General features: G+C 42.6%; 1 protein-coding gene across 6 annotated transcripts in view; it reads right to left on the bottom strand.

The window, feature by feature from the left end:
* Positions 1 to 23,085, bottom strand: part of fmr1 (FMRP translational regulator 1) — an 80,396-nt gene that overhangs the window by 27,826 nt on the left and 29,485 nt on the right. For all 6 annotated transcript variants that reach the window (XM_038774201.1, XM_038774204.1, XM_038774203.1 and 3 more), the window contains 5 exons: positions 12,738 to 12,809; positions 11,673 to 11,821; positions 11,429 to 11,522; positions 11,209 to 11,325; positions 6,429 to 6,599 (listed from right to left, as the gene is read on the bottom strand). In XM_038774201.1, the coding sequence (XP_038630129.1) occupies positions 6,429 to 6,599; positions 11,209 to 11,325; positions 11,429 to 11,522; positions 11,673 to 11,821; positions 12,738 to 12,809 (603 nt within the window). The remainder of the gene's footprint in view (positions 1 to 6,428; positions 6,600 to 11,208; positions 11,326 to 11,428; positions 11,523 to 11,672; positions 11,822 to 12,737; positions 12,810 to 23,085) is intronic.

The following is a 23,085-nucleotide window of genomic DNA, read 5'->3' as shown; positions in this document are numbered from 1 at the left end:
AGAGACTATTCCCCAAGGGAAGCAACATCAAGTAGCAAGTTATGCAACTTGACAAACAAGTTCTGAAAAACTGAGTCAATAATGTTCAGTAAGAAGTCTTACAACACCAGGTTAAAGTCCAACAGGTTTGTTTCAAACACTAGCTTTCGGAGCACTGCTCCTTCCTCAGGTGAGGAAGGAGCAGGTCACCTGAGGAAGGAGCAGTGCTCCGAATGCTAGTGTTGTCAGACTTCTTACTGTGCTCACCCCAGTGCAACGCCAGCATCTCCACATCATCAATAATGTTCAACAGCAAGAAGCTGAATCAATCATTAACAAAATAGACAAAAGTCTACCTCCCCCACTCCCCGAGTAGGAATGGCGCACTGCTACCTCAGGTTCACTCAAACAGCACCTCGCTTCATTGCAACGAATACCACCAAGAGCAGCAATATCAGTGGGACTACTGTTGCTTATTCCACACCATCGAACTTTGACGCACACCATATCTCTTTCGACTGTCAGGGTTAAAATCCTGTCAATTCCCCCGCATTATGCGAACACCACAAGGACCACAGCAGTTCAAGGTAGTCCATCATAGTCATTGAGACATATCGCACAGAAAAGGCCCTTCAGCCATCGCATCTGTGCCGGTGAAAAACAACTACCTAACTATTCTAGTCCCATTTTCCAGCACTCAGCCCATAGCCTTGAAATTGCAAGTGCAGATCTAAATACTTCTTAAACTATGTCTCCACCACCTTTCAGGCAGCAAGTTCCAAACTCCCATCATCCTCTGGGTAAAAAAGTTTTCCTCATAGCCTCTCTAAACCTTGGTCATTGGTCCCTCTACCAAGGGGAACGTTTTCTTCCTGTCTACTATATCTATGTTGGGTTACGGGTATAGGTTGATACGTGGGTTTGAGTAGGGTGATCATGGCTCGGCACAACATTGAGGGCCGAAGGGCCTGTTCTGTGCTGTACTGTTCTATGTTCTATGTAAGGGAAGTAAAGTTAGTGCAAGGGAATATTATAGTATTCTTAAGTTTTTTGTTAAAAGGGAGTAATAAGGGGGTAGTTATGGCAGGAGAGCCCGTATCACGGGAGCACAGTGGTTATCACTGTTGCTTCACAGCGCCAGGGTCCCAGGTCGATTCCCGGCTTGGGTCACTGTCTATGCGGAGTCATCACGTTCTCCCCCATGTATGTTTCCTCCGGGTGCTCCGGTTTCCTCCCGCATGCCCCAAAAGACGTGCTTGCTAGGTGAATTGGACATTCTGAATTCTCCCTCAGTGTCCCCGAACAGGCGCTGGAGTGTAGCGACTAGGGAATTTTCACAGTAACCTCATTTCAGTGTTAATGTAAGCCTACTTGTGACAGTAATAAAGATTATTATTATATCTACTCTTCTTTTTCTCTCAGATTGTTCAGGGGCCTACAGAACACTCCCAGCAATGTGATTGCTCCTTATGTTAGAATCTCTACTAATATCTATAGAAGACCATTCGGCTCATCGAGTCTGCACAAACCCTTGGAAAGAGCACCCTACCTAGGCCCATGCCCCGACCCTATCCCGGTAGCCCAGTAACCCCACCTAACCCTTTGGACACTAAGGGGAAATTTAGCATGGCCAATTCACCTAACCTGCACATCTTTTGACTGTAGGAGGAAACCTACGCAGACATGGGAGAAAGTGCAAACTCCACACAGACAGCCACCCGAGGCCGGAATTGAACCCGGGTCCCTCATGCTGTGAGGCAGCTGTGCTAACCACTGTGCCACCCTACCCATGTGGACAGTTCTACCCATATGGCTTCAGTTGAAGAGCCTTCTAAGATGTCATCCCTCCTTACTGCGGTAAGTGATTGCCTGATCAAGACAGTGACACCCCCTCCTCTTCTTTTTAACATAAATTTAGAGTACCGAATTTCTCTCCAATTAAGCAGCAATTTAGCATGGCCAATCCACCGACCCTGCACATCTTTGGGTTGTGGGGGTGAGACCCATGCAGACATCGGGGGAATGTGTAAACTCCACATGGAGAGTAACCCGGGGCCGGTATCGCACCCATGACCTCGGCGCTGTGAGGCAGCAGCGCTAACCACTGTGCCGCCGTGCTGCCCTTACACATCCTACTCTTTTACCTCCATCCCTATCTCGCCTGAAGGTCTCGTATCCTGGAATATTGATCAGTCTCTCCCAAACATACCTTAGTGATCGCAATGGAATCATACCCCCGTGTTTTAATTTTGCCCTCAATTCATCTGCCTTTTTTATCAGACTCCCTGCATTAAAATAAATACCATCCAATCTTTTTTTTTTTTAAATTTAAGAGTACCCAATTTTTTCCAATTAAGGTGCAAGGTGGCCAATCCACCTACCCTGCACATCTTTGGGTTGTGGGCGCGAAACCCAAGAAAACACGGGGAGAATGTGCAAACTCCAAACGGACAGTGACCCAGGGCCGGGATTGAACCCAGGACCTCGGCGCCGTAAGACAGCAGTGCTAACCACCGTGCCACCGAATACCATCCAATCTTGCGAAACTCCCTTGTGACCTAACTGGTCTAGACATTCTATGCCTTCCTGACTCACTTGATGTATGTTCTAATTTTGACTGTGCACCTATCCCTGTTGAACCTTTTCTCAGGATCCCACCACCCTGCCAAATTAGTTTAAACCCTCCCAAACAGCACCAGCAAACCTCCCTGCAAGGAAGCTGGCTCATTTCGGTTCAGGTGCAAACCTTGTACTGGTCCCACCATCCTCCAAAACAGTCCCAAAATCCCAGAAATCTAAAGTTCTCCCACCTCTGCAGCCACGCATTTATCTGGACTAATCTCCTATTTCTATACTCACTAGCACGTGACACAGATTAATATTTTCTGGGTCCTGTTTTCTAATATACTTCCTTGCTCCCAAAATTCTACTTTTGGGATCTCAACTCTTTTTCTGCCTATATTGTTGGTACCAATGTGTACCACTAAGTCTGCGTGTTTTCCCTCCCTCTTCAGTATGCCCTGCAGCCGTTCAGTGACATCCCTGCCCCTGGCACCAGGGAGGCAACATGCTATCCTGGAGTCTCATTTGTGGCCACAGAAATGCCTGTCTGCGCCACTTACAATTACATCCCCTACGACTATAGCCCTGACATTTTTCCACCTCCCCTCTTGTGCAGCAGAGCCACCCATGGTGTCATGAAGTTGGCTGCCACTGCTTTCCCCTACAGTCATCTCCCACAACAGTATCCAAAAAGGTATATCTGTTAGAAAGAGGGATGGCCACAGGAGACACCTGCATTACCTACCTTTCTCAACTCCACCCGTTTCTGCCTGTTCAATCCTCACCTACGGTGTGACCACCTCACTGAACGTGTTATTTACGACCTGCTCAGCATCGCGGATGCTCCACAATGATCCACCCTCGGCTCCAAATCTGAAATGTGGTTAGTCTGCAGCTGCAGTTGGACACTCCTGCATACGTGGTCATGAGACAACCGAAGTTTCCATCATTTGCCACATAGTAGAGGAGGAGCATATCACAGATAATCTTTCTTCATAATCTTTATTATCGTCACAAGTAGGCTTACATTGACACTGCAATGAAGTTACTGTGAAAATCCCCTAGTCGCCACACTCCGACGCCTGTTCGGGTACACAAAGGAGAATTCAGAATGTTCAATTCACCTAACAAGCACGACTTTCGGAACTTGTGGGAGGAAACCGGGGCACCCGGTGGAAACCCACGTAGACGGGGAGAATGTGCAGACTCCACGCAGACAGTGACCCAAGCCGGGAATTGAACCTGGGACCCTGGCGCTGTGAAGCAACAGTGGTAACCATGTGCTGCCGTGATACGGGCTCTCCTGCCATAACTACCCTTAAGCACCTTATTACTCCCTTTTAACAAAAAACTTAAGAATACTATAATATTCCCTTACACTAACTTTATTTCCCTTACCCTACTTTGTTTACTTATTTTACTGACCCTGACTGACACTTACTTGTGCTGTTTCTCAATTATTCGCCATCTCCAAAAGAAACCAACACTTTTTATACTCATGACTGTTTCACTGTGATGCTGACTGCGAAGTCAACGAGAACAGGAATACGACCTTGTCATTTGTGAAACTCAGCTGCTCTCCGCTCCTGCCCGGACTGAGACTTAGCTCCGCACTCAGTCTTTTCAGTTTCACCTAACTTTCTGTTGTTCACCCAACTTCAAAAGCACTCTCGTTCAGCCAAGCAAGCACTTACAGTACAGACAAGCAGACACTGAATAGCCTCCTCGTTTATAGGCCTCAAATACAATGCTTTGGAGTATGGATTAAACTAGTTGCACAGTTAACCAGCTACGGCTGAGTGTGACTACCACCTTTTTGGAGAAACTAAACACAAGTAAGAGAAGGTAGCCGTGCCAGAATCTCACATCTCCTGAACAAACAATTAAAAAAATTAACGCAAACAAGGGCTGCGGTCAAGTTCAAGAACTGCTCACATTTATATAGGGTCTGCAACATCATAAAACGTACCAAGGTACTTTGCAGGAAGGAGTGTTATAAAGCAAAATTAGGCACCAACCAACTTATGGGAGATATTAAGACAGATGGACAAATTTTTGGTCAAAGAGATAGGTTGCAAGGAGTAAAAGAGGAATGAGAGGGGGAGGGATTTAGAGAGGGAAATCCAGGGGTTAGGGCCCAGTCAACTAAGGGTCAGAATGAGACCAGCAGGGAGTTGGGGGTTGTGGGCCTGGCAGAGATTGCAGAAGATAGGGAAGGGCCACATGATGGTAAGATTGAAAAAAACAGGATGAGAATTTTAAAATCTAGGTCTCGCTCGACCAGGAGCAAATGTAGGCTGGCAAACACAGGTATGAAAGGTGAATGGGACTTGGGTGTGAGTAAGAACACAGGAAGCAGTATTTCAGATGACCTCAAGTTCACGGAGGAGATTGTGAAAAGCCACATGGATGTGTGTTGGAAATCAAATCTAGAGGTAACAAAGACATGAATATAGAACAAATACAAAACATCAATATTATTCTATCTGTTTTTTCAGCGTATCCTCCCAACATTCCTTCATCTGTCAACAAGCCAAGCAGAAAGGCCAGTTAAAGTCATTAACTGAAGCTAAAGTGGACAAAATTGCAACGCATTTTCTCGATAGAACTGGTGGAAGGTATGAGTATCCAGAATGAACTCCCTCCCTCTTTTAACGTTAATTTAATCCTCCATAAATTGAATCCTATTGGAGACTAAACACCCTAAAACTTCTCTAAATATCCTACAAAGTTTTCGATAGATCAGCGGTATTGAAACAGCAACTTTTGGATGTTAGGCAGCACCCAAGACCTGCAAATCAGCTTGAAAAGCTCAGGCAACTCTCTGATTAGTACTTATCCTGCTCACCGTTCTAGAGCTTGGAATGGACAGCACCTGACACTGTGCCTAGACCCAAAATCCAAACATAATATTAATACCTGTCATTTTGTAACTGAGTAGGAATATGGAATTAAGAACACAAGAAAGAGGAGTATGCTTTATGGCCCGTGAGCCTTCTCCACCATTCAATAAGATCAGGGTTGATTTTTTAATTTCCCGCACAATCCCCATATTCCTTATGCTGTCCAAAAATCTATCGATCTCAGTCTTAAATATACACATTGATTGAGCATCCGCAAGTCTCTGGGGTCAAGATTTCCAAAGATTCACAATCCTCTAAGCGAAGAAATTTCTCATCTCATAGAATTCCTACATCAAAAAGAGGTCATTCGGCTCCTTGCGTCTGCACCAACCCTCTGAAAAAGCACCCAGGCCTACTCCCCTGTCTCATCCTCGCGACCCCACCTAACCTGCACACTAAGGGGCAGACCACACCATAGTGAAATTGGTCCTCTTTCCAAGAGCCGGTGCAGACTTGATGGGCTGAATGGCCTTCTTCTGCACTGTAAATTCTATGATAATTCACCTAACCTGCACATCTCTGCCCTAAACAATCATCCCTTGATCCTGACACTCGAGCCCTGGTTCTAGACACTCCAGACACGATAATCAGCCTCTCATGTGTATCCTGCTACACACCGTGAGAATTTTATACAATTTAATGAGATTGTCTCTTATCCTCCAGGAAATGCAAGTCAATTCTACTCAGTCTCTCATCATTGAACAGCCCTTCCATCCCATTTAAATGTTACATATTCATGGCTGCTCAAGAGCCAGACATTCACCACTGAACTCTGTAAAATCTAAGAGCTCAGAAACCACAGCTACACTGGCATTAATATAATGATAATATAGTTTCAGCAATGCAAAATGGCTTTATTCTTTCAACAAATTCTTCAATTGAAACGGCTATAGCTTTTAAAAAATATAAATTACTCTCCGCAGTTCCACGCATGCTAACATTGAACACACATTTCCATTTATAACAGATTCTAAAGGAACCCACCTCACCGTAGATGTGGAAAGTGCAAGTCTCTTCATCCAGTTCAATTGCAGTGACGCCTGGCACTTTCCTAGCTTGCTGGATGTTGGCTCCATGCGTACCGATGGCGAGGCCCATGAGGTCTTCCCGCACAACAAACTGCTCATGGAAGCGTGACGCAAGCTGTCGAGAGCTCTGCAAAATTAAACAAGCACAAGAGATGTAGTATCAGTAGAGGTACTTGTGGTATCATCTTACAGTATTCAAATTGACAAAACAAATCAAGGGACCTTCCCTTTGTTGCCAACCCTTCTGCTGTCAATAATAAAAAATCAGCTAGAAAACTTGGGTTTTGAATCCACTCCAGCCACAAGTTGCAAAAAAGAATCTCATAAAACTCATTTTATAAAATGCATTTCTTTTATAACTCATTTCTCCTTTCACTTATGTGGCATCTTAAATCTGCTCCGGGGTCTTAGAAGAATTTTTTTTTTGGAAAATATAAATTTAGAGTACCCAATTATTTATTGTTTTTTTCCAATTAAGGGGTAATTTAGCGTGGCTAATCCACCTAACCTGCACATCTTTGGGTTGTGGGGTTGAAACCCACGCAGACATGGGGAGAATGTGCAAATTCCATACGGACAGCAACCCTGGGCCGGGATTCGAACCCGGGTCCTCAGCGCTACAGTCCCAGTGCTATCCACTGCACCACATGCTGCCCTGTTTTATAAGAATTATCAGCAAAATTTAAACAGTGTATGTTTTTGTCTTTAAGGAAGGATGTTGGTTCTGGGAAATTCATTTTCTCCTTCTCACCTCCGCCAATCTTTGTCTTAGCATCAGTCCCAGAACAACATATTTCCGAATATTTTAAAACATTATTGTAGTTGAGGAGAGGAGAAGTTAAAGAAAGGGAATGCAGGATAGTCGAGAAGCAAAGAATTCCAGCAAAGATTTGAGAGATGGGAGTTTGAAAAGGTGAAAGAAAAATTCAAGTTAGAGTAAGCAGCAAGGCAGATGCAGCATCACAATAACAGCTAGAAAGGAGAGTAAGTCAAGACGTCAGAAATAAAGCAAATTAGATTCAAGAAGGAAAAGTAGCAAGGGAAACTGAGAATTTGGAGAGAGGCTGGAGACATGAAATAAAGGGACTCAAGAGTCACAGAATAAGGTTACTTTGTTAACATTAGATTACCAAATCAATGTTGTTCACCATTATATCTACTTTCAACTGCTTGAAGTACACCAGAAACAGACCATGTTGCCTATGCCAGCATTTATGGTCCACACAGCTTTCTCCCAGAATGTATGTTACTGCGCCTTTCTTCCCAAAGGAGGGAACATGCTAAAGGAGCCAAGAGGTGTCGGGAGGGAATTCCAGCTCTCAGCGGCTAGGCAGCTAATCGTGGAGGGCTTAAAATCAGGGATGCTCAGGAGGTCAAAAATCGAGAGCATCCAGGCGGGTGTGATGCTGGAAGAGATCACAGAGATAGAGAGACGTGAAGCCATGGAGGGATTTGAAAACAAGGATGAAAATGTTTAAATCAAGCTGTTGCTTAACTGAAAGCCAATGTAATTCAGCAAGCACAAGGACGATAGGTAAACGTAATTTGGTGCGAGATAAAACATAAAGAGCAGTTTCAAATGCCTTCAAGTTTACAGAAAGCAAGATGTGGGAGAACACTGGTTTTGTCAAGACTAGAGATAATAAAAGCATGGATTTTAGCAGCAGATTCTCGGTCTCTATGAATTCACTATTATTCTACAAGTCACAAACTATTGTACTATTCAAGAAAGCATAAGATTAGAGCTAGATAATATTAGAAGAAGGATACATTCAATTTTGTTCACTTTACAGTACATAGTTGTTCCTACCTAGTGCTAAATCAGTCCATCCAGGAGATGCCCAACCAAAGCAAGACACCTCGGAGGAAAAGTAGTAAAACTAATGCTGTCAGGTGGTCCCAGCCACATTTTATCTGGTGTTCCACAGGACGATAGCCCCCCCCATAAATATTGATCAAAATATTGCTCTTTTTGATAAGGAGAGATTATAATTTAAAATTTTTTTTAGAGTATCCAATTCATTTTTCCAATTAAGGGCAGATATTTTCAACTATCCAGCAGTGTCTTTGAGCTGGGCCTGTCAGCAACAGGTTTGCAGATCCTCTTACTAACTGGGTTTAAAAACATCGTTAATTACTTCACACTAATAGCTCAATCCTAATGATGGAAACTGTTGTAACTTTTGTCCCCATTGGATGATGTGTTCATTCCAGCTCCGAGCCATCTGGTCAGGAGCAGAATTTAATCCCCGATATTATTGGTTTCTCTTAAGCACAACAGTTCAAAAGTAAAATGAAATTATATTATATTATTAGAGCTTCCTTTATAAGCCAAAGCAATCATTGTTTTAACAAACCAAGGATTAAAAAGTTAATTATCCAAATCTACACCAAGTTCATTTTTGCTGAGATCAGAAATCAAAATGAGCTGTCACAATTCCTTGTACAAAGCATACTCGTATATCAAACTTAACCAATAAGTTACTCAGCTAAACACGGCATACGAACATATGAAATAGGAGAAGTAGGTCATTCGGCCTTGAGCCTGCTCCGCCATTCAATAAGATCATAGCTGATCCGTTTGTTTCCAATTCCACATTCCTATCTACCCCGATAATCTTTGGTCCCCTTACTGAACAATTTTATAATTATTTGCATTGTACAATTCTGTCATAATTGCCAGTGGTCTCTGCTGTCCTAATTGCTAGAGAAGGCAACTTTCCAGCAAAACATTTTAGACTTTAAAAGCCCAAGTTTAAAACCCCAACAGATTCCAATGGCTTTTCTCCAGTTGCGAGTCGGAGGATACATTAAGTTCTAATATTAGGGATGTCGCCAATAATCTAGGTGCGACATACAAAGGAAGTTGTGCACTACACATAAGTCTTTCAATAAATTGCATGGATTTGAGTTCAAGAAGTCACGTACATCTTAAGATTTCTTTAGTAGAGTGTAGCAAACATCAGCCAATAGTGCTTGTCTGTTCTGCCACATTTTACATCAAGAGGTAAACCGATGCTCAAACCCAATGAAGGGTCTAAACCAAGGCTTTTAGGCAGTTCTTTTCTGCTCAGTTGAAACACTGGGATATGATCCCTGGTCTGCACTGTGCTGATCTCAGCTCAGATGGTAGTGGACTCTCACTTTCGAAGTTTCTTCAAAGATTCCTGGTGGAAACGGGATGGATTCACAATCAGGTTTGGAGGTGATGCTCCAGTGATCCAACAAAACTGGTCACCATTGTTAAACTTCACATGCAGAAAGTAATGCCACTTCAGCGAGGTACCGCATGCGGGGCTACCAGGGCCATTGACATAACAGTGTGGCAGTAACTTCATAAGAAAAAGCTGGGGAAAGAGAAAGGCTGGCAAAACTGCAAGGTAATGCACTAGGAACAGATTCTACAATATTACATGACTATAAGGTATTTAAAGATACCTTTTCAGAACAGGCACGAATATTTCAAGGTCACATAAGCATTTTGAGCACCAGCACATAAAAGGAAAAAAAGTGTTTTCTGATTTAAACTCCTGCCCTTACAGACACTAAATGAGTTGAAGTGCCTGTTTTCTTTCATTACTAAAAGAAAAAGGTTTTGGGACACAATTGTTGATTTCAATGGGCTGTCAGTGAAATGATGTACAATGCAATTAAAATCTCATCTAGCTAGTCATCTTAGTCAGCTCCTGGAGCATTTATCACCCACATACATCCAATATTTTAAAAGTTGCAATGTGCAGCTCAGCAATACGGACCTGATCATTGCCATCAACAAGCTGCTATTTGCTGAAAGTCAGTTTTCAGACTTTGAGCGAGTGCGGTGCAGCCAAAACATGACTAATTACAATGGAAGAAAATAATTTTTCATTGTGTACCTTGTTTCCTTGCCAATCTTTCATAATAAGCTTTTGCATGGAACTTTTGTCTGTGTTACAATCCCAGCTGATGTTAATACTGGACAAGTCAGATCCCAGAGTGAAACTTTATTTGACAGAGCCTAACTTTTTTTTAAAACCCGTGGAGGAAAGTTAACTATATTTCACCAGACAGTTTGGAAAGATCTAAATACAAATACAAGAAGATGCTTCAAATTCACACTATTCCTTTACCCCAGCAATATCTTTACAGGCATATAGACCAGTGAAGAGCTACCACTGGCTTGACACAAAGGTCTCACACTTGGGACTGACATTGTTGCAAATGGTTTTCTTCCAGATGATTCCTGAGCATTCACTTGATGCATCTCCCCCAACTCGCATCTTCCCCGAGACACCCAAAAACCGCACTCGAAGCTCACTTTAGCCAACTGCAGAGCAGTCTTCCAGTAGCATCTCTGCCAAACTAAACTTTACTGAGTTTTATAACTGACTACTGTCTCCAATGGTTATATAGTCTTTCTTATAAGAGAGCTTTAACTTCCTGTCCTCCTAATACACTGTACTCTTCTTCTTGCTGCCTTATCTGTGTCTGTGTCATTTGACTTGTTTTTTTCTCCAGAATCATAACCTATGTCAACTTCAGGGGTTGTAAAACCAGACCAGACCTTTTAGACAGGAGTTTATCCAGACTCTCAGGTACCAAGACTCACACACAACTGACATGAAGCTAAATCCTTTTTACCTTTCTTAACTCACAAATTTATCTAAACTTAAAAACTATACATTGTTCATAACACATACCTCCATGTTAATCACAGAGGAAGGGACATATTAAAAAGATGCACAACCCAAACGTACCTCCAACTGCTTGCTAGCTTCCTCGTTTCTCAGCATCAGAGTCAACTTTGTCCGGATGCTTCTGAAATGCATGTCACTCAACATGCTCGCTCGCTTTGCTGTCATTTCGTTGGTGGACTGGAGTTTTGCAAAGAAGTGTGGCATTAGGGTCAATTTGGTACAATAAAGCTCAAAAATTAAACCATGATAAAAGCACCAAGAAAGAAAATCCCACACATACCAAAACAACTAGTTGATTACTTTCTGAATCAAAGTACACACAATAAGCGCCAATTGCCTTTTTAAAATCCTTATGTGCAGATTCGTTGGCACATCTAGAAATAATTGAAATACACAATTGGAAACGCTGAATGTGAGTTAAGGCTACAAAATACATTAAGGCTTATTAAGCACAACACAGTCCAGATTTAATCCAGTCATTAAATTCTGAAACGTATTTCATAACAGTGTAAAATGTTACTTACGCACGCCTCAGGTCATCTGGAACATCAAGTTTTACTTTGTGGAATGTGCTTTTTGTTGCAGGCTTATTGGGGTTAATAGGTCGTAGTCGTTCTACTGTGACTATTTCATTGAAAGTGGCATCACAGACAGCGTATTCTATAACATAAAACTGAATAATTTTTTTATTTTTAAAAAAGCATTTCTTTAAAATTTATGCTTACTTTGACCTAATGTGTCAAAAACAGCATTAGTCAGAATCACGGCAGAAGATTCACCTAAGTGCTTCATGTAGGAACTGTAAATGCCTTTCTGCTCAACACAGGTCGTAATAACTAGGTTAATGCTTGGAATACATCGCTAGGACAATGCATGTCATTTAGCCTGCATCTCATTAAGTCCTCAGTGACCTGATACAAGTTCATCAGAGGCAACATAGGATACTTTACTCCCAACATAACCAGTGCTTCTGTAACTCTCATTTGTTCCTGGAAAATCCATTTCTGTAGACACTTTGGACAAATATTTTGCAAACAAACCAATGCAAACATCAGATCCAAGTCACAATTCAACAAATTTGTAGTTGTAATACGAGAACAGACAGTATGCCATTAACTCAATGCTCATTAAGTGGTTACCAGGAACCAAGTAACTAGCCTGCTCCTGCTTGCCCACAAAGCCGTTTGCCCAATCTGCCTCTGATTAGCTGTGAAAACATGGTCAAAAGTAAAAGTTTGATGAAAGTGGTTTCTCCACGCAAGGGTGCCACCAGTACCATTTTGCACACTCTCACTCCAACTCCCCAAGCCTGCAGGTCTTTGGCCAACAATAAAACCTAAATCCATGAGCCCAAAGAAAATAGCATGCAGGATGACATTTAGAGGAACAGCAATAAATGTCATTTAAAACGTGCATTTTTGCCAAGCATGGCATCCTCAGGGTAGAAAATAAATTGCCTTCAAATATTTTCTACATTTTCCAACCTGACTAAATTTTAAAATCAAACCAGAAAAAAATCAGTATTTTTTAAATATTGGTGAAATTAATACTAAATTGAAGCTTGAATATAAGCATAACAAGTTTCTTACTTCACCCTTCATCATTCTAACTTTTGCCAGCCACCAGCCGCAAGGTTCTTTTTCATTTGCTCGTGAATACACCTGAGAAAAGAATTACAATCCCCAAATTAGACAGGAAATCTTAGACGTTTAGCAAAAGATGGAAAAAAATCTGTATGGGCTTTCCATGTTGACAAAGTTTAGATTATTTACTATTTCTTTTCAACAACAAAAAAGCCCAAGTGTCAGAAACATGCTCAATGCAAATGGCACAGGTTGGGGAAGTGTCAACGTTCTACACCTTTGGTAGTGCATAAGTTGTGTAAGTATTGTGGTAATACTACGGAGGATGGTTAGTTCACTGTTAAGTCACAAGGCTTATTTGTCGAAACTAGCTTTTCTCCAATGACATTCCCCAGAACAAATTAAACAAATCCTATAATTAACATTTATTCTTCCAACATTTATCAGATTTAGTTTTCACTCTCTCTCCCTACATGCTTGCCAATCATTTCTGGTATTTATCTTATTGTTGCCAGGTCTTCTCTCACTTTACATAATTCTTTCCTTTCTCTCTTTTTTGTGTGAGTCTCTCAATTTTACTGGCTCTGGCACAGATTTCTTTTATGGCTATGCCAAATGTTTTATCTTCGCTTTTGTAAAGCATAGTGTAACTGACAAGACGGTAGGCAACATCAGGGCTAGCTGTCCAGAAGCATGCAGGGGAGGGGGGGGGGGGGGGGGGGGGGGGAAAGAGTGAGAGAGAGAGAGAGAGAGAAAGAGAAAGAAAGAGAGAGAGAAGCTGCACTCAAAAAGCTCTGGCTAGAATTGGGTAAAGATTGAGGCAGCACTTCCAATACTACCTGCAACTGATGGTAAAACTTAGGAAAAGGACAGGTTCCCCTCTACCGTCTCTGCCATCATCATGGACTTGAAATGGCTGCTAGGATTCTGCTGCAGGATAGCTAAGCCTTTAAGTTCAGGTCACAGACACCAAAAGCCCTAGTCAGTTCCTCATCATTCAAGACACCTCAAGAAGTCTGGGAAGCATAACAGTCCATTTATCACAGCCCATATTTGGGATATACCAGTGGAGGGAGGATGGGAAATTCACTGGTTCTTTATACTTATTGCTTTGCCAAAAAGCAACTTGAGGCCACAAAAACTGGGAGCCCTTCGTTAAGCAGACAAGAGTTTGTAATTGATTCAGCCACCCTGCTTGCTCAACCAAATCAGGATGCTGTACAAGATGGAATACAATGTTGGCAACTGTGAGGTTATCCATTTTGGTAGAAATGACAGCAAAAGGGATTCTTATTTAAATGATAAAATATTAAAACATGCTGCTGTGCAGAGAGACCTGGGTGTGCTGATGCACGAGTTGCAAAAAGTTGGTTTACAGGTGCAACAGGTGATTAAGAAGGCAAATGGAGTTTTTTTTTTATTTTTATAAATTTAGATTACCCAATTATTTTTTCCAATTAAGGGCCAATTTAGCGTGGCCAATCCATCTACCTGCACATTTTTGGGTTGTGGGGGCGAAACCCACGCAGACACGGGGAGAATGTGCAAACTCCACACGGACAGTGACCCAGAGCCGGGATCGAACCTGGGACCTCAGCGCCGTGAGGCAGTTGTGCTAACCACTAGGCCACCGTGCTGCCCCGCAAATGGAGTTTTGTCCTTCATTGCTAGAGGGATGGAGTTTAAGATTAGGGAGGTTATGCTGCAACTGTATAAGGTGTTAGTGAGGCCACACCTGGAGTATTGTTTTCAGTTTTGGTCTCCTTACCCGAGAAAGGACGTACTGGCGCTGGAGGGTGTGCAGAGGAGATTAATCCCAGAGTTCAGGGGGTTGGATTACAAGGAGAGTTTGAGTAGATTGGGGCTGTACTCGTTGGAATTTAGAAGGATGCGAGAGGGGGGGGGGGAGGATCTTATAGAAACATATAAAATTATGAAGGGAATAGATGGGATAGATGCGGGCAGGTTGTTTCCACTGGCGGGTGAAAGCAGAACTAGGGAGCATAGCCTTAAAATAAGGGATAGTAGATTTAGGACTGTGTTTAGGAGGAACTTCTTCACCCAAAGGGTTGTGAATCTATGGAATTCCTTGCCCAGTGCAGATGAGGCTCCTTCATTAAATATTTTTAAGATAAAGATAGATTTTGAAGAATAAAGGGATTAAGGGTTATGGTGTTCGGGCCGGAAAGCAATTGATCCACAAAAGATCAGCCATAATCTCATTGAATGGCGAAGCAGGCTCGAGGGGCCAGATGGCCTACTCCTTTTCCTAGTTCTTATGTTCTTAAAGTGTTAACAGCAAAACATTTTTTCAAAAGTATCCATCTCCAGTACAAAGAAAACCGAGTTTCTCTTGGATTCCATAGATAATGGGGAAACCTAGTGGGATTTCCATCCTGTTTATTCTTCTCTAGAAGATGCACTGTTCACTACACTAGGAATGCAGATTGTATTGTTCCACTCTTAAATATATCAGAACTTCAATTTAGGTTAACTGTTCCAGAATTTCCTGGCTCAATCTCTAGAACAAATAAGTAACAGTTTTAAACAAAGGAAAACCAGTAACCAAGAAACGTACGGGCATTATTCTTATTATTACTTGTAGGCATGACTAAACTAAGATCCCTGATGTGCGGTAGGTAGGCACATATATAGAATTCTAACCTTTATTGCCCTTCTGCCAGGATGTAAATGCTGTTCCATTTGTAAGAGTTCAGACTTGGTCTCCCTGCTCAGATCTGAAGCGCTAGTTATTACATAAGAGTCCATTTTTAGAATCAGAAAATTTACAGTGCAGGAGGCCATTCGGCCCATTGAGTCTGCACCGGCCCTTGGAAAGAGCACCCTAATTAAGCCAATTTTTTTTTTTAAATTTAGAGTGCCCAATTCATTTTTTCCAATTAAGGGGCAATTTAGCGTGGCCAATCCACCTATCCTGCACATCTTTGGGTTGTGGGGGCGAAACCCACGCAAACACGGGAAGAATGTGCAAACTCCACACAGACAGTGACCCAGGGCCGGGATCGAACCTGGGATCTCGGCGCCGTGCGGCAGCAGGGCTAACCCACTGCGCCACCGTGCTGCCCATTAAGCCAATTTTTGATATATTAAGAGTGAAAGCTTGTACAAATTATGAGTTATAAAATATTTAATATGGTTGAAATGATTGGCCACATTTATATACACACACATATTGAAAAAGTTCAGGTGCTCCATTTGTCATGCAATCTGGCGTTTGTTTAAGTGCAGAGATTTTGCACTTTTGAAAGTGCAAAACTTTGAACCAAAAATAATGTAGCAGTGAAGAGGCTAGAGTCTTCCTCTGGTGCATTAAAAAATACTTTATCCGTGTATTCTGAAGGTGACTTGATTAGCTTATACCTGGAAGCTAATTTAGCCAGGGTCCCATTGTCAAAGAGATTAGTCTTTATGGCCCATCTCCAGTGGAATACCTCAGGTGACTGTCATAGATGCCTTGCTCATGAGGTAGGAATTAAGAGCCCTTCACATTCCCTGAAGCCATTGTCTTTGATGTTTTTTAGAACAGTACAGCACAGAACAGGCCCTTCGGCCCTCGACTGGCTGCACTCCAGTGAACTGGAATGTGGAATGTATAGTAATGCAAACTGGGGTTAGCCATCTTGGGCTGCGGGTTCAATTCACTTTAGTCTCCCTGTTTTTAAAAAGTCTGTCTTTTTAAAAATTCAATTCAAGTTCTAGCCGGTGGATTGAAAATCATTATTTGGCATAAAGCACACCTTCATGACACCTCTGCACCACATGAATCGACATGTGTTAACAGAGAAGTTTAATTATAAAGTTGTGATAAAATAAAATCATACCCATATTCACCCTCATGCAACTCAACCTTACACTGTTACAGCTATGCGCTGATTAAATTTTCATAACAAGTTGGTTCTTTGCCGAGTTAAACTCTGGATAAAGCATCAGCTGTCGCATTGTTTTTCCCAGCAATGTGGGTAATCATTAGGTGGTAAGGTTGTAAAAGCAAGCTCCGTCGAAAGAGCCTCGAATTCTGAGTTTTGAATCTCTCCACAAATGAGAACGACTTGTGATCTGTATAAACTAAGATTTCCCTGCACCTTCTTACACATATGCTTCAGTGTTTGAGAGTTAATAATCATCCCAAAGTTTCCTTCTCCACAGTGGAGCATCCCTTTGGTGTCTGTTTAACCTTTTGGAGGATTACCCAACTGGTCTCTCGAAGTCAGATCCATCATCTTCGAGGAGGACACCACCTATTTTTAGTTTGCGAGTAACAATGCTTTAAATGGTTTGGCGCCTCTAGCGCCAGTTCGTTGATTAAGTTGGCTTTCAGCCTCTTGAAAGCTGGTGGCACCTCCCCGGCCACACTACCTTTGCCTTTTTCGGCAACAAGCCTGTCAGTGGGGTAGCTGAAATTTGGGACAAATTTGTGCTGGAACCCACACATACCCAGAAATTGCAATATTTCCCGTTTAGTCGGGGGATTGGGGAAATCCATCAATGCCTGCATCTTTGCTGCTCTAGGTAACACCCGACCTTGACCACAACATAGAATCTATAGAATTACAATATTGCAGGAGGCCATTCAACCCACTGAGTTTCCACCAACCCTCCGAAAAAGCACCATACCCAGGCCCACTTCCCTGCCCTACACTCTAGGTAGGTTACCTAACCTTTAGCAAACTCGTTCGGAGGTTTACCACTAAATCTGGCGACTCTAACTTTTGGCTGAGGAGTTCTAACTGGTCTAGGTGGTCCCACCAGACATCACTGTCCAGGTACACTGCAGTTGGATAAACCAGTCGCGACCTGGAGCATCAGCCTTTGGAAGGTGGCTTGGTCGTTTCATAATCTGAATGGAATAACACAGCACTGGCATGGTGAAAGCAGAGGTGTCTTTAGCTTGGGTGGGAAAGAGAACCTGCCAGTGTCCTGATAACAGCTCTATGTTTCATATATAATAGTAGAACTTCCTACTCTATTGATACGGTCTTCCAGGTGAGGAATTGGGTAGAAGTCAGCTCTGGTCACTTTCTGCCGTCAATGCAGAGCCTGGTTTGAGCCATTGGGCTTCGTCACAAACACACCTGGAGAACTCCAGCTGCTTTGACTGGGCTGCATCACGTTACACTCCAGCATGCACTGAATTTCTTCCCACACCTGGGTCAGTTTCTCCAGACCTAAGCAATAGGAATTTTGCTTTATTGGAGGGGTCTCTCCCACGTCCACAACCTGCAGGGCTAAGGTTGTGTTCCCTGGTTTGTCCCTACAGATCTCTTTAAAAGTTGTAAGCAGCCTTCAGGTCTCCTCTTTGTTCTGCATTTAAATAAGTGCACGGTATCTATTCTCCCCATCATTTCAGTGTTAGCTAACTGGATTCGATTTGGGAAACGACCAGGCCTCCCTCTAACCTGTTCTCACAATCTCTTTCGCCCTCCTCTGTCCTGACTGCCTGTTCGTTTATCCCCTTCTCAGATATGATACTGCTGGAACACACTGAAGTGATGAAGCTTTTTCCCTCCTGTCTGAAGTGTCAATTAACTTCGCCAATTCTCTTAACCATTCTGCATGGGTCACTAATGCAGCTATCAGTCCAGTTCGCCCTGTATTGGTAGTAACTTGGTTGTGGCATGTTCATGTAAAACTCCCCTTTGGATCAGCTAGATTCTGTAGTTTGTATTATTCCTTTGTCTCTGTTATTTCATAGCTGCCTGGGAGGTTTTCAGTTGCTCCCGAGCCACAGCAGACTCTTGACAGCTTATCCCGGAACACGGATATGTAGTCTAACATGGAAGATTCTTTCCTTTGCTCTATAAACCTCTTCTGTAAGGTCTCAAGTCGATGGACTCATTGGGTGAGTCCCTGGTGGCAAATAGGAGAAATGCCAGCTCTTTGCCTCCTCAGAGGGCAATCATAGCAGTATGCCTTGCGGTGTAGAAATATCAGATATATCGTAGTATATGTTTTTGGTGCAGTAAGGGTTAAAAGCTTGGAGAGGGCAGCACGGTGGCGCAGTGGTTAGCACTGCTGCCTCACACGCTGAGGACCCGGGTTTGATCCCGGCCCCGGGACACTGTCTGTGTGGAGTTTGCACGTTCTCCCATGTCAGCGTGGATCTCACCCCACAACCCAAAAAGGTGTGCAGGGTAGATGAATTGGTCATGCTAAATTGCCCTCTAATTGGAAACAAAAAGGGTTAAACGCCAAGAGAGTCTATGGCGACTGCAGTGGTGTTTGTACACGAATCCTGGTCCAAACGGCAAGTATGTTTTGGGAGCCAAGGGGGCACTGAAGGCATCATACAAAGCTTGGGCTAATTCAGTTTTGTTTGGATGGGGGGGGGGGGGGGGGGCGGCGGCTGTGGAGTTCATTAGATTTCAGGTTATAAGACAATGTAATTACTGGGAGGAGCCAGGGCATTTTGCAGGAAAGCAGTGTTAGTTCGGTTTTAATTGCAGATGTGAGCAGAAGTCAAACATTTCAGTTCAGTTTAAAGAAATGTCTATAGATATATTCAGTTTTCTTTCCAAGCAGCTCAGAAGAGTGGGACGAGGTGAGCAGAAACAAGCTAAAGCAGTTTCTGAAAAAATACAGCCAGAGTTTCTGCATGGTTCTGACAGGATTCAGGTCTTTTATTTAAAGCAGTGTCAAAAGATCTCTCTTTCTCAAAGTGGAGTATACAGACATCTCTGTAAAGCAGATGTTTCTGAGTGCTGATTGTATTTAACAGTGGATTAAGAGCTGAGATGGTTTTGCTGTTTTGAGTGGGAATCAAGATAGAAGTTAAGTGTTACTGTGCCACTGCATTGATTAGCATTGTTCGAGGGATAATTGCAAGTTATTTTCTTCTGTGATGCTAAAGATATTTTAGTACTATGTTAATAATGTTTTTTTAAACCTAACATATCCCTATTTTTGTGAAATCACTCCTGGAGCAATATATCCTTTCCTCACAGTCTGACAAAATTAAAATTAAATACTGGGGTTTCCGTCCAGCATCCTAGCCGCTAGTCTGGGATCGTAATAGCCCTGATCATTGTCCTCAGGGTCTGGTGGTTAAATACGAAAGCCCCTTTTGACTACGGGTGACAAGCTGAGGAATTTAGCTTGGGCTGAAATTACCCATGACCTTTGGAAAAGTTTTGGACATAGAATAAAATTGGATCTTTTTATGTGGCAAGATTTACAGAACTCTACCCACACTCTTGTGGAGGTGTTATCAGTAAAAACACTGGTTTATGCAGGCTTAAGGTTTTCGGATACTGACATGTCCACCATGGAGATTTCAGGCCAATATTCAATATCTCTCTACCACACCTCGGCAGCAGCACTGCCTAGTACTGCACTGTCTGCAAGTTTGTGAAAAGATCCCCAATTCCGCATCAGACCTAATTTTTAAGCAGTAACACTCTGCTTCGAGCAGAGGCTGAACCTCAACCGAGATTGCTTAACAATTTCTATGACTCATCTAAATTTCCTAAAATGGTTTTGGATAACCAGATAGCGGGGTCATCTATCTGCAATGTTCGTTCAGCCTCCTCTGATGGAGCTTGTTTGGCCATGGACCGAGTCATCGGGCAGGCAAAAAGACAGGGTCCTTCTCCTGTAACTTCTCTGCCTTTTTGACCATGTTCGTCCTAAGATCACTTAAAAGTGATCACCTTTGCCCCACCAGGTCATTACCAAGGAACAAGTCAACCCTGGTCACAAGTAAACCGAGGACATTCACCATGGTCACTGGCCCTGAAATAAGGCTGCACTGCATGTGTGCCTGATATATAGGTATGCGTGCATCTACCACCACCTCCTCCTCTCTCTCCACATCCACCACCTGCCCTCATCCCCCAATACCATTCACTAATACTTTGGCATTTAACATGCTCACTGGTGGAAAAGTAATTACTTTTCCTAGCCAAAGAGATCGGGTGGCCCTCTTTCCCCAAGTCTGACTCTTTGCTTTCTTGCGCCACTCAGGTAAAATGGGGTCACCTTTCCTTTAGATACAAAATCCTGCTAATTCTAAGGGGTTTTGTTAAATCCTTCCACACAATTAGTAGTATATCTACAGGGACTTACTGCCACACACATACCTTATAATCTGTGCTTTCACTCAGAGGCCCTTTTTCAGGTCTGGTGTATCTTGAGAAATGATACGGATTTTCCTTATAACTTCCAGCAGTTAACTTGAAGTACAAAGCATTGCTTTATTGCAATGGAAAAACATAGGCTTGAGTTTCTCTCCTAGACTCAATGCTTTCCTTTTTGACCCGAGGAGGGCTCCTGTGTTTCCAGATTTCCCTTCACGCCCATGGCTGTTCATCTTCCCACCCCCTCTTAACCTTCTACCTTTTTCAGATTTTTGAAGGATGATGAGGGAAGGTTTCCCCTTGGGGCAAGGGCTTGTGGACAAGCTCTCAATCACCATCCAGAGTTGCTACCTGCTTGGTTCTTGAAATGCTTTGTTCTTCGACAAGGGTTTTTATGAAAAGAGGAAGTAAGTTTTTGAACTCTACAAGGATGGTCACCTATCTGAGGTTTTAAAGGTAGACTCTATCTTTAGCCCCTGTACTCACCGGTTTAAAGCAAGTTGCTTAACCCTTTCGATTTCGATAAGAGGCATGTGCAGGCCATTTTCAGACAATTCGGAATTTTTGGTGGTACACTTCTAGTACGAGTTTGTATGTGCCTAGGATAGCGTTTTTGGTCATCTCATAATTTGACAGTCTCTCATTGAACAATAGGCAATTTGTGTCCCCCTTTTTTCTCTTTCCCTTTCTCGGAATTTTAGTTCTAGTCTCCGCTGTTCCAGCTGCATCCTGCATCCTTGCTAATGCGAGCCTGTTGTTTGTTTCAGAATATGCACCAGTCTCTGGTTCATCAAATTCAATTTCAAAACGATTGGCCTCAAGTTTTGGATTTCCAGGCTTTTGAATGGATTTTATTATCTCTAATGCCCAGCTATGCTCCTCAACCAATAGGGCTTTGAAACTATTTCAAGTTACCTCACTGTACTACTAGAAAGGTACTGACTTTGAATGGAGACGTTTTAATACTCTAGCACTGCAGACCACAAGAAAACCTGCACTGAGTTTTTAAATTTCTTTTAGGGATCAATTTGGTTCTCCGCTTCCAATTTCTCTTTTGTCTGTGGGGTGATCATGGATGAAGCATCCAAATTTCTGTTACAACCAGGCGAGGAGTCAAACGGCTCCCTTCTGTGCCTCCTCCTCATTTAACCACAGCAGGTCCTTTTTGAAAAGGTTATACAGAGGGTACTTAACTGTTTGCTTGCTGTTATAGGAAATCAATAGGACAAGTTTTTTTTAAGTTCAACAAAGAAAGCGGTTAGCTGTATTATGGTAACCAATTTAAGTAAAATAAGGGGCTGGTTTAGCACAGTGGGCTAAATAGCTGGCTTATAAAGTAGACCAAGGCCAGCAGCGCGGGTTCAATTCCCGTACCATCCTCCCTGAACAGGCGCCGCGAATGTGGCGACTAGGGGCTTTTCACAGTAACTTCATTTGAAGCCTACTTGTGACAATAAGTGATTTTCATTTCATATCATAAGAAAATACATATAAAGTAAAATTTCTCTCACACACACTAAATTAGCACCCATTAGAAAAGTAAAAGAGAGTATACAGTCTGTAGTTTGGTGACTCAGCTGGCTATAGGCTGAATTTAATGGTCTTGATGCTTCTGATTTAAAGATGTAGACAACTAAGAGGGAGCTCTTCAGGAGGCAGCAGTGTTGGTTTGGATTCTCTTATGAAACTTCTATCCACAGCAGGAAGTCTCTGGAAGACCACAGTCAGAAAACAGGGCCCAAAGCTTACCAAGTGAGACCCAACTTAGGACTTCTCTCTAAGCTGCTCGTCCTTTGAGAAAACACGTGCTTAAAACATACAAAGGGTTGTCTTGTCATGTGACCTTCCTTCTCCAACTGCCGGGGATTCAAAAAAGACATTGTTCGCACATTCCAAAATGGACTTGATTAGCTCATTTCTGGAAGCTAGTGTAGCCAGGATCCCATTGTCCAAGAAACTCGCCTTAATGGCTCGTTCCCGACAATAGAATACCTCGGGTTTCTTTGAAGTCATGCTAATGAGATAGGAGAGGAGTGTCCTTCACATTCCCTTGAAGTCATTGTCTTTGATAGGTTTTGCAGAGACTGGCTCCGTGTGAATGAATTGGAATGTGGCATGTATAGTAATGCAAATCGAGGTTAGCCATTTTGGGCTGAGAGTTCAAGTCACTTTAGTCTTTTTTTATAACGTCTGTTTTTAAAAAAAAAAAAAGTTCAATGCAGGTTTACAGCTGGTGGATTCAAATCATAATTTGGCATAAA

This window comes from Scyliorhinus canicula, chromosome 17 (assembly GCF_902713615.1).
Source record: "Scyliorhinus canicula chromosome 17, sScyCan1.1, whole genome shotgun sequence".
Lineage (NCBI taxonomy): Eukaryota > Metazoa > Chordata > Chondrichthyes > Carcharhiniformes > Scyliorhinidae > Scyliorhinus > Scyliorhinus canicula.
This window is presented reverse-complemented; position numbering and strand designations above follow the sequence as displayed.